We start from the raw sequence: 12,331 nt of genomic DNA on the forward strand, positions 1-12,331 counted from the left end.
TAATTTGTTAGGAGATAGGGTGGGGAAGCATTTCGCATCCTGTTAGCCCTGTCTGCCGTTTGTGTGTAAATGTAGAAATATTATTCTGCAACCGTGCTAATGAGTCCTTTGTGGGGGCTAACAGACTTGCTTATTAGGATAGGGGTTTCAGTGGCGTGCGTATTTGGAATGGGAACAGTACAAATGCTAAAATGTGTGCATTACTGGCAAGTGACTGGCCATTGCTTCCACACTGTCTACATGTGTTTAATGGTTGCCTCGAATCGCTGCTGGGGAGCTTGGTGTGCTCTTCTGGCGCTGATACACGAGGAAGAGTCATGCAGATGAAAACCCATTCCATGACTAGCCATGAGAGTGGTCAGCAAGTGGAAGACAATCTGCAACAGTCGTTGGTGTTCCTGTGTGGTTTATTGCCCAGACCAGTGGCCTTATTAAGGCTGCAGCGTTAACAGCATAATTATGAATGTACTCTTATCGCCATTTGATTCAGTCGAATGCATGGCTTGCGGACTTCAACATCGTTTCTAGCTAAAACAGGACATTTTGCTGCAAACTCGTGCTACCACACAGTGGCAGGTCTTTACGAAAGCAAATAGTTTTTTAGTTCAATTGATTGCTGTATGCCTGTGTTGGACTGGTACTGATGAGGTGAACATGTTCAAACTGTATTAGTGTTAAAAATGCCACAAATGCTAAATAATACAGTTATGAAACCTGCTCCATAGTTTAGTCCTCTCATCCTGGCTAATTCCAGTGGCTCTGATACCATGTTGCTTTTCAGCTCTAAAGTGAGATACTCCATCGTCCGCTAGTTGGCTGTTTGATTTATCCTTTCTCTATAATGCGCTTTCGTACGCTTCTTATATTTTTCAATTTATTGCTCTAATTAAACTGCCACCATAAGTCTAAACAAGCATTTACAATGCAATAGGTCTCGCGTTTGGGAGCGATAAAGCTATTGGCATTGTAAATGACAATGCCTTTTATTTATGTTTTAAAAACCAACACATAAATAAAAGGCATTGCCATTTACAATGACAATAGCTCAAACTCATACAACTGCGAGACCTATTGCATTGCAAATGCTTGTTTACATTCTGTACCCATAGTCGAGAGCATGTTTTCCCATATAGGGGGTTAACTTCCTTTTATAAAAAAAAAAATCAAAACGTTATTGCATTTGTCTTTTAACCATTGTGAACACTCCCCGGTGTACATCGGGTTCCACTTTCTTTATAATCTATCCCTGCACAAATGTTCTGTCAGATACCATAAGAGAATTGAGACAAGTCTGAAGTTGTCATGCCATAGCCATGGAGCCTCTGGCAGAGAGACTGCGCAGGACGATGAGTCCCTGGCGGGTAACTCTGGGGTAGACTAATCATGTGGTCTCCCGACTTTCAGATAATAACCGACATACTCTGCGCCAATCCTATTAAATGTTATGCATGAGTTTGGAGAGCTCTTAGCTCCCAGATAATTCTAAATCGTTCCCACTGGGGAAGCTAGTTGGGGTCATAGTCAAGACGCTTCACAAGGTGGAGTTCCCCTGGGCAGCATCCGATGTCTGGTATTTGGGTATATTATTGACATATATACCTGACATTCCTAGCGCTCAACGTTGGAAGGGTGGAGGAAGGGCTTCTTGCATCTATCCGATTCTGGAAAGCTCAGCCTCTGTCCCTTATGGACAGAATAGCCATTGCAAAAATTATTCTATTGCTGCTTTGCCTCTATGTCCTCCACAGTACTCTGTAAGTTATCCCCAGATAATACTTTTGCACTCTGGATAGCTTTACAGTAGAGTTACTCTGGGGGTAAGAATGTAGGCTTGTTGGGCTAGCTACACTGAGAAGGATAGAGCCGGGGGTGGGGGGGTCTCGAGGTTCCACCTCAGGAACTCTGTTGCTTGGTTGCGCAATTGCAGCACACGGTTCAATGGCGTGACCCAGAGGACAATTGGGAGAAACCGCTCTTAGGGGCCCCCATGATGGATGGTCCCTACGGTAAAAATTTCTGACTGCATGTCAGTTCAAAGCTGGAAGGATGGAGGCTGTGGCATTATGGGTTACCTTTGTCCAGGGCAACATTTCATTGGAGGAGAAGAAGCCTTGGTGCCGGATAATTCCTTAAACATGTTAAAATCTCAACCACAGTCCATGAATTATGGCCGACATTCCCTATACACTGCCCTATTCCAACACTGATGGCACTACTAGGTATAATCCAAGGCCGCAGGCTGACTTCTCACATATACAGGCCACTGCACGATGATCTACCAACACTTAACAAGAAGACCAAATGGGAGGAGCTGCTGGGGAAGACCTAAACACCTGGAGATAGGGGAAAAATTCACAAAGGAGTACGGACAGTTCGGTCCAGTGCCAGATTCAAGCTGTTGCAATATAATAACATACACCAAACGTACCTCACTCCAAAATCTTGAATGTTATTTATCCCACCGGACCGGCCCGCTGAACACGTTGCGGGACCCAGACTGCTGACTTTATCCATATGGTATGAAGTTGCCCGTCCCTATCCCCTTACTGGCAGGAAATCCTGCAGAATGTGAATAGAGCCTCTGGGTGGGATGTGACGCTCAAGAGTCGATAGGTGTTTTTGGGCCTGCTCCCCTGTTCCAAACATAAGAAACTGAGTAGGAAATTTGAACTGACACCCCCACCCCCCCTCCCCCCCCACCCCTTGCACACACATAAACAGGGCCTGGTTAAGAGACGTTTCTGAATTGGTGACTGTAGAAGACGTGTAAATGAGGCATGTCTAGATAGAGAAGCTGGAGGATGATCTAGATGCCTGGTTTATCTTTCTGTCTGAGCTGAAGGACCCGCAGGAGTATGAATTGACGGGAGGTGCCCTCGATGGTGTGTAGGGGAAGGGACCTGAAATGGATTGATTAATGTACCTTGGACACTCCAAACCACTTATTTTGAACTCATCCGAGACCACTTGATGGGACCCCGCACGGGAGTGGGGGTGGTTGGAAGGTTAGGAGGGTGGTATAGTTCAGTTTACTAGCCTGGACATTGATTACCAGCTGTTCTTCTCATTATTGCCTCTCGGAGGTAACTTTTTCTGGATGATGCAGTGCGACCATGCTTAATGTTCATAAGGTAATTATGTGCTGCTGCTTCATGTTCCCTCCGGCTAAAATGCAATGAATATGAACTTGATCAAAAAAGTCTCAATTTGTCACCTTTTCTCCGCCCTCAGATCACTTCAGCGAACCCTAAATGAACTGAAGGAATATCAAAAGCAGCACGACCACTATCTACGACAGCAGGACCTACTAGAGAAGCACAAGCTCATCCAGGAGGAGCAGATTCTTAAGAACATCATCCATGAGACGCAGATGGCCAAGGAGGCACAGCTAGGTGAGTCTTTACAGGAGCCGTTGCATGTCACAGAAGGAAACCAGACGGAGAAATACCTCTTCATAAAGGCAATGGTGCAGCTTGGCCGCATTGGTAGTGCAAGTCAGGCGGAATCACAACATTAGCAACCTTGTGTAACTGCCGCTCAGGCCCAAGACCTAAACCCGCATGGACAGAGTGTGGCCACAGCATGTTCACGTCCAGTCACCTCATAGAATTAACTCCGTGAACAAATAGCAGCATCCCAGTTTCTGGTCCATGTAGAATGTCACTGGTTGCTTGAATGCCCATCAACTAGGATGCTTGCCAGCTCACTGGTTTAAGACAACGTTTCTAGTTCTCATAAACTTGACATAAAGTTGATAATTATAGTCTTGCTCTGTTGGTGATGCTAGAGTAGTTTGATGCATTATGCGGAAGATAACCAGGTGGTAGTTGCTGGAGGTCCTAGTTTAGACAGCTTTAATGATGCAGGGGCAAATGAAGTCTCCAAGATGGTGGAGGGTAAATCTTCACCAATTTCACAATCAAAATGCCAAGATAATGGCTTTCAGTCCTCCCAAATTACAAAAATACACAAATAAACCCACAACTCTATCTAATGTATCTCTGATTATACTATGCTGATGCAGACTTAATTCTGTTGGGGAAGACCAAAAAAACTCTTGAGGTAACCGTTGGTCCATCTGTAGCTATAGTATTGGAATGCTCACTCGGATATTAGCAGCATTTTCTTTTACCATTTTCCCTGTGGAAAGTTGTTCACCTCTTTCCACAGTACTCAAGCAGTTCTCTCATTGAGCTTAGGTCAGTTCCAGGTTGGACTACGCTAACTCAAAACTTTGGTTGCAGTGGAATTGTCCTGCACACATTTACAGGTGCAAAAAAATGCTGGTGTTTGCTTGGCAAGAGGTCTTTAAAAATGTGATCAAGTCATTGAAGTGAAAAAATTGCTTCACTGCTTGTGAATTGAAGCAGGAACTAACTTCAGTTATCTTAGTTTGCTAAAGCGTGTTATCTGGTCTGACCCTACAGCAGATGATATTTTCAAGTCTTTGTGTGTGTTTGATATGTGTGCATAGCTAGAGCTATCTACCCCAGTGGGTCGCCACAGGGTAGTAATAGTTGGGACCGTTTTTTAACTACTAGAGAACTTTCCCAAAAAAGTCTGATCCACCTCCACTCCTTCGGGAAAGGTTTGTTGTGATCTGTCAAGCGGGTGCAAAGAAAAGAGGGCTGGAGGTGGGGCTGTGGGTCAAAAACGTGTTTGCTCCATGCAATTTTACATAGGAAAATTTGACACGGCTTCAGCCAAAACAGTTTAAATGAATTGCACCAAATTTGGCCAGAATCTAGATTTTTTTAGGTTGAAAGTGCGCTGTCTGTTTTGCTAATGACTTCTTGTGGGCATTCTATCAGTGGCTTTGTCAATTGAACTTCACATTTGCTTGCTTTCCTTTTGCTGGCCTTATTTGTTATAAGCTGTTCAGCTTGAGTTTGCCCCTCCCGCAGAGCATAGCCTCATTACTGGTTTCTTGACTTTCTGTAAACAGGCTTTTGAATCTTATTTTTATCTTATCACATTTGCTGTGCGTTCAAAAGCAGAAGTCACATTTCAGGCATGGTCTTCTGAGAGAGCTTGTTGTTGACTTTTCTTTCTCTGACTTTAAAGTAAAAGAGTTAGGGCCAGATATACGACTGCTTTTGCATGCTCATACGGGTTTGGGAACCCGTTTGCGCATGCAAAAACCATTAGGGGTACGTACAATTCCAAAACAGCGAGTAGCAATTTATTTGCGACTCGCTATTTTGGTATTGCGAGTTGCTATTAGGAAGGGGGTGGTCCCTTCCTAATAGCACGCGCAACCCCATGCACAAAGGTTTTGCGGCCAATATTGAAACAGAAAAATAAAATAAAAAATAAAATAAATGGCATAAGAAGTCAGCAGTAACCCTGAGTGTAGTTGATGAGTAATTATTTGCTTGGATAGAGGTTCCCAAAACCCAATATAATTTGCAACATGCTTCAATGGCCACCTCTCTGCACTTCTTGGGTTCCTTCCTAGCGCATGATTCAATAGAGCCTGACCCAAAGGATCCTTTATCGCTCTCATGCTATTTTTATTTAAACTCTCTAACCTGAAAATTCATCTGAATTTTCATGTAACCGAGATGGAATTAGTTACTTACCTGTACACTATAGTTCTCCAGTATTATCTTTCATAGATTCACATGCTTGTATCTTCCCCGTCGTCATGGTGGGAGTCTCACGGTAACAGAATGACCAAGCAGTATCATAGAGAAGAAAAACTGCATAGAAAATCCCCATAGGGACTGTATTATTTGGTAACCAGACCATATCTTTGTTTGGACCAAAAGCCAGCCAATCAGCATTGCTGCCCTGCCCTCACACTCCCCAGCAGAAGCTTCCTGCCTCAGATTTCCGTCCCCGAGTGAGAGACATGGATAAATACCGAGAAACAGGATCTGCCTGAGAAACGGGGAGGCGGGTGGGCGCATGTGAATCTATGAAAGATAATACTGGAGAACTATAGTGTACAGGTAAGTAACTAATTCCTTCTCCAGTATTACATCTTTCATAGATTCACATGCTTGTATCAGAGTAGTAAGCAGTGCTCACCAAAATTAGTAGCGTTTCCAGGACAGAACTAAAAAAGGAAGCTCTGCCGTAAGACAAAGGTATAACAATACACATCATAATATAAGAAATACGATAAATGCATGTTGACACATAAATCAAAGTATTGCATAGACAACAGAATATGCCATTATGTCATACCTTACTGAAAAAGACGTTTCAGAACAGCTTGTCCCACTGCCGTGTCCTCTTTCCACGCAGTGTCCAGACAGTAGTGTCTCGTAAATGAGTGCACGCTCTTCCACGTTGCTGCTCTGCAGATGTCAGGCAGCGCCACTCCTGCAAACAAGGCCATCGAAGTTGCCATCTTCCTTGTGGAATGTGCATGTACCTTAGAATCTAGCGGCTTCCCCGCTTTTGCATGACATTTCAGGATAGCTGCGGAGATCCATCTGGCAATACTCAGTCTTGACAAAGGAAGACCCTTCCTTTGCCCTTCAAAAGCAATGAACAATTGCTTGGACTTGCGGAACGTTTTTGTCCTTTCAATGTAGAACTTTAGGCATCTGGAAATGTCTAAAGAATGTAAGGCTCTTTCTGCCTCCGATGAAGGATTGCTGAAAAAAGTAGGCAAAATAATGGGTTCATTGAGGTGAAAAGATGTTGCCACCTTGGGAATAAAGGTAGGATTTGTCCTTAGGATAACCCTGTCTTGGCGAAATTGTAAGAAGGGTTCCTCCACTGAAAAGGCCTGGATTTCACTAACCCTCCTTGCTGATGTTAAGGCGAGAAGGAGGGCCGTTTTCCATGACAGGCACTGCAAATCTGACTTGTGAATAGGCTCGAAAGGAGGCCTCATAAGCTGTGATAGTACTGTGTTGAGGTGCCACGGCACAGGAGGGCGTTGGATGGGTGGATAAACCCGAAAAAGTCCCTTGATAAACTCCTTTATTATCCTGGAGGACCAGAGAGATGGTTCATTTGGCTTCCGCCTGAAGCGCGATATTGCTGCCAAGTGTACCTTGACCGAGGCATGCGACAGACCTGCCTTAGATAGTGACAGCAGGTAAGGGAGGATACCTTCAGGTGGTACTTCAAACGGATGCAGAATTTGCCCTTCTTGCATGGAGATGAGGTCTTGAAATGTCGGGAGCTGGATTTTCTCGCCCCTCGACAAAAGAAGTAGGTCTGGAAACCACGCCTGTCTCGGCCAGGCTGGTGCTATCAGTATGATCCGGCACGGTTCCAATCTCATTTTGCGCAGTATTCGCGGTATCAACGGGAAGGGAGGGAACGCGTATGCAAACCTTCCTGTCCAATCCATGAGGAATGCATTTCCCTTGGAGCCCTGTTGATGGTATCTGGACGCGAATTGAACGCACTTTGAGTTGTTTTGCGTTGCGAACAAATCTAATGTGGGAGTGCCCCACCTTTGAAACAAGAGGCGAACCTGAGTGTGGTGTAGTTCCCACTCGTGCATCGCCTTGGTAGTACGGCTCAGGGCGTCCGCCCGTGTGTTGAGGACTCCCTGAATATGCTGAACCTGAATTGCAATTCCATTGGTTATGAGCCATTTCCAGATTCTTTGCGCCAATGTCGACAGTTGTTTGGATCTCGTACCGCCCTGCTTTAGTAGGTAAAACATGGTAGTGGTGCTGTCCGTTTGGATCAGTACTGACGATTGGCGTATTCTGGGAAGAAATGCTTGAAGACCTAGGAACACCGCTTTGAGCTCCAACATGTTTATGTGAAGCTGAGCTTCCCAGTCTGACCAAAGGCCCTGAATTTCCAGCTCCTGAAGATGCGCACCCCATCCTTTCAGCGAAGCGTCCGTTGTCATCACGAAGTCGTGATCTAGAGGAATGAAGCTCAAGCCTTGATCCAAGTTCTTTCGAATCTTCCACCATGACATTGCCACCTTCATATGGCTCGTGATGGTAATGCGATCCTCGAAGGTACCTTTGGCCTGGGCCCACTGTTCGTCCAGTTGTTCCTGCAACGGCCTCATTCGAAGCCGACAGTTTGGCACCAGAGGGATGCAGGATGACATCATCCCCAACATGGATTTGTATATCCTCACGGAAGTGGACCTTTTTGCTTGAAGAGCTGCCGTTAGCCTCATGATCTTTCCCATTCGTTCTTCGGAAGGGTAGGCTTTCCCTGCACTGGTGCATATCCATGCCCCCAGGAACTGGATGCCCTTGGCCGGAGTCAGCGAGGATTTCTCTAAGTTGGTCTTCAGGCCCAATCGCTGAAACAGCCGGATGCAGCTCTGAAGAGATGTTGCTGCCTCCCTGAAGGATGGACCTGTCACCAGCCAGTCGTCCAGATATGGGTAAATGTAATGCCCTTGCAGTCTTAAATGGGCTGCCACCGGGGCCATGCATTTGGTGAATACCCTCGGGGCTGACTTGAGTCCGAATGGCAGGACCTTGAACTGGAAGTGGCGACTCTCCACAACAAATCTGAGATACTTCCTGTGCTTCCGAAGAATTGGAATATGGAAGTACGCATCCATGAGATCTAAGGAGGCCATGAAGCCGTTTTGTTTTATCAGTAGAAGAATTTCTTGTAACGATAACATTCTGAAGGGTATCTTTTTTATGTATCGGTTTAGATCCCTTAAGTCCAATACCTGCCTCCATTTCCGGGTTTGTTTCTTTTTGATGAGGAAGAAATGCGAGTAAAAGCCTTTCCCTCTGAGATGTTGCGGCACTTCCTCTATGGCTCCCTTTTGCAGAAGCGAGAGAACTTCCTTCTGCATTTCCTGGCGATGTTTGCTGAGCCTGAGTACTGGGGGTTGATCCGGAGGTATCTCCACAAATTCCAGAATGTGGCCCCTGCTTATGACATCTAAAACCCATTTGTCCGATGTAATGGACATCCAGTTGTTGTAAAATTGAGACAGATAGTGGTCTTTGTCGTGGATCCGTTGTGTGGGGAGCGCCGGCCTGAAATCATTGACGTCTATTAGACTGCTGAGGTTTCCCCCTGGCGTTAGATTTGCCTCTGGACTGTTGTTGGTAAGAGGAGTTGGAGGACCTGAATTGGTTGTTAGTGTTATACTGTCGATATCCCTGCTGATTGTACGGCTGATATCGGTTGGATTGAAAAGAGGATCTTTGATTAAATTGACCTCTTGAACCTCTCCTCCGAAAGGACTGAAACCTTCCTTGCTGAAGCGATCCCAGCGCTCGAGCTGTATCCGTGTCCGATTTTATGCCTTGCAACGCCTCATCGATATGCTTTCCAAATAAGTTATCACCGTCAAAAGGCATATCAACGATTTTCGCCTGTACCTCTGGACGAAAAGACGTCGCCTTGAGCCAGCCCTGTCTGCGAAGCGAAACCGCTCCAGCCATCTGCCTGAAGGCCATGGACGAAATATCCATGGCGATGTCGATAGATTCGGCAGCAGATTTAGAGCCTTCCTTAAGTATGGCTGCCGCTTCCTCCTTTTTGTCCTCTGGAAGAGCAGAAAGTATGGGTGCAATATCAGACCACATTTGCCTGTTGTATCGTCCAAGCAGTGCCATAGCATTTGCCGCTTTAATGGTAGAGGCAGCCATGACTGCAAACCTCTTACCTGCTCCATCCATTCTCCTTCCCTCCTTGTCAGGTGGCACTAGGGAAGTAGCCACCGGGTTCTTAGAATTTCTTTGTGCCGCCTGCGTCACAACTGATTCAGGCCTGGGGTGCCCAATGAGGCAGGCTTTTGTGGACTCTGGGGCTCTGTATTTCTTGTCAATGCGGGGAACTGAGACCGCAATAGACGCAGGTGTTTTCAAGATCTTCAGACCCTCCTCCCAGATGTGAGGGATAATTGGAATAGAGCGAAGCGACCTCTTGTTTTCATCTTTGAAGTCATACAAGAAACAATCCGTTTGTTGTACCTCAACATCCAGATTGAATCTTTTGGCCGCCCTTTCCATGAGATCATGAAAACCTCCGATATCTTGAGGAGGGGAGGTAGATTTGAGTGGTTCAGGCGATGCAGTCGATGGTAAAATGTATTCGTCCCATTCCTGTCCTGAAACATCCTGAACGAGTTCTCCTTCTTCAGGCTGCTCATCCTCGTCGGATTCCGTAAGGTCGTCCCTTATAGTAACAACCTGCGGCGATCTCACCCCCTGTTCTTGTTGAGCAGGTGCTGCAGGTGTCTGAGAGAAAGGCGTCTGCCTAGCTGGTTGCGAGGAATTCGCCTCTGGGAAGCGACGGTAGTAGTCATTCAACATCAACCTAAGATCAGAGACAAGGTTGAGGGGTATAGACATCGTCTCCTGATGATCTTCCTCCCTCAAGTCCTCATGCTGCTCCTCCTCTTCTTCATCATAATCACCAGATTCCTGAAATGACTCATATCTGGAAGATTGTGGTCTGTCCTTGAAGGAATAAACCTCCTCTTCATCCGTGTCTTGGCTCTTTATCTGCAGCTGAGAAGGACTGTAGGCGGCACCTGAGGACTCCTCGCCATCTGAGTCCTGCTCTAGCAATGAGGACGGCGGCAAAGGTGAAATCTTTGTCCACGAGGTGAACTCTGCAGCTTCACTGATGGTAGATGAACCCCTTGTAGACTGAAAAGACCGGATCGAGATCATGGTCTTCGACTGCGGTGATTTGAATGCTTTTGCGGAAGAAAGCACGATTTTCGTCGACGGAACCGTCGTCGACGGGCCTTTCGTCGACGGAACCATCGTCGGTGGGACTTTCGTCGACGGAACCACCGTTGTCGGAACCATCGTCGACGAGACCTTCGTCGACGGGACCATCGTCGACGGGACCTTCGTCGACGGGACCTTCGTCGACGGGACCTTCGTCGACGGGACCTTCGTCGACGGGACCTTCGTCGACGGGGCCCCCGTAGACATCTTCGACGTCGAACCTGTCGTCGACGGAGTCGTCGTGGTCGTCGTCGACGGCCTGTTCGTCGACATTGAGATTTTACTCGTCGATGTTGTAATCGTAGACGTCGCAGTCGTCGACGTAGCTTTAGACCTTATCGTCGACGAAGCCACAGTCGTCGACGAAGTCGTCGTTGACGGAGCCGAAGTCTTCACCACAGATCTTGGAGCAGAAGCCAGCGAGCTGGAAGAGGGTGCAGACCCAGGTTCCTTAAGACTGGACTGTCTCACCACAGGAGTAATAGGAAGAGATGAGGTTGATTTCTCCTTAGTTTTACTCTTTTTAGACTCCACTCTCTCCACAGAAACAGAAGCCTTTCTTTTCTTGGGAGTTGAATGAGAAGATCCCTCCTCAGAATCTGAGCCTGATGTGGCCTTCTTCTTCTGAAGCCATAACAGTAGTCTAGCCTCTCTGTCTCTTTTAGTTTTGTCAGAAAATTTTCTACAAAACTTACAGTCTTTCACCAGGTGTTTAGGGTGGAGACAGTAAAGGCAGTCCTCATGTGGGTCCTCAGAGAACAGTCTGGCCTTCCCACAGGACCTGCATGGCCTGAACAGCCTCTTTTTAGAGCCGTCAGCCATTATAAGAGAAATAAGTACACACAGTACCTTAATGTAGAAGACAGGAAACAAGATTCCAAAAGGTCAAAAGTTCACTCAGGAACAGAAGAAAACTGAGCAGAGCTCAGAGAGACTCCTTATCACACGAAGGCGGTTGGAAATCTGAGGCAGGAAGCTTCTGCTGGGGAGTGTGAGGGCAGGGCAGCAATGCTGATTGGCTGGCTTTTGGTCCAAACAAAGATATGGTCTGGTTACCAAATAATACAGTCCCTATGGGGATTTTCTATGCAGTTTTTCTTCTCTATGATACTGCTTGGTCATTCTGTTACCGTGAGACTCCCACCATGACGACGGGGAAGATACAAGCATGTGAATCTATGAAAGATGTAATACTGGAGAACTAAAACATACTACTCTAATTTATCGTTCTCACCCAAATCCGACTAGGTCGGCAGTGCACCCCTTTCTTTCTCAGGGTGAACCTGCCTTTTTTTCGTGCTTCTTTGGACACCAGACAGCGATGAGGTTCTTGCTTTCTTACTCAATATACCTGTGTTAACATTCATGGTAATTGTAGGAGGTTGGCTCTGTTTATACTATACCAAAGTAAGGTATAGTGTGCAGGGGATTCCCAGGGGTATAGAAGAGGCTAAATTAGAGAATCACTAACAGCTCTATTTGTGTTAGTGTGGGGGAGCAGTTAGGCTTATCAGGAGTTGTGTTACGCATTTATTGTATTCACTCCGACAAGAACTAATGGTGCACGCTCCGACTGAATCCAGACCAATTAGGTAAGTATAAAAAGGTATACTTATGTTTTATTTCTAGAACCAAGCAGGTCTTGGCCCAGGTACATAAAATAAAATATGCTTTCAAAT

At 46.2% G+C, this 12,331-nt stretch overlaps 1 protein-coding gene across 2 annotated transcripts in view; it reads left to right on the forward strand.

Annotated features, from left to right (window-relative positions):
- The window catches only part of TTC17 (tetratricopeptide repeat domain 17), a 516,894-nt gene that overhangs the window by 87,403 nt on the left and 417,160 nt on the right, over positions 1 to 12,331 (forward strand). For both annotated transcript variants that reach the window (XR_013609678.1, XM_078684342.1), the window contains exon 9: positions 3,232 to 3,392. Coding sequence is in view for 1 of the 2 variants with exons in the window: in XM_078684342.1 (XP_078540468.1) it covers positions 3,232 to 3,392 (161 nt within the window). In the remaining variant the exon portion in view is untranslated. The remainder of the gene's footprint in view (positions 1 to 3,231; positions 3,393 to 12,331) is intronic.

The sequence above is a fragment of the Lissotriton helveticus genome, chromosome 3_2 (assembly GCF_964261635.1).
Source record: "Lissotriton helveticus chromosome 3_2, aLisHel1.1, whole genome shotgun sequence".
Taxonomy (NCBI): Eukaryota; Metazoa; Chordata; class Amphibia; order Caudata; family Salamandridae; genus Lissotriton; species Lissotriton helveticus.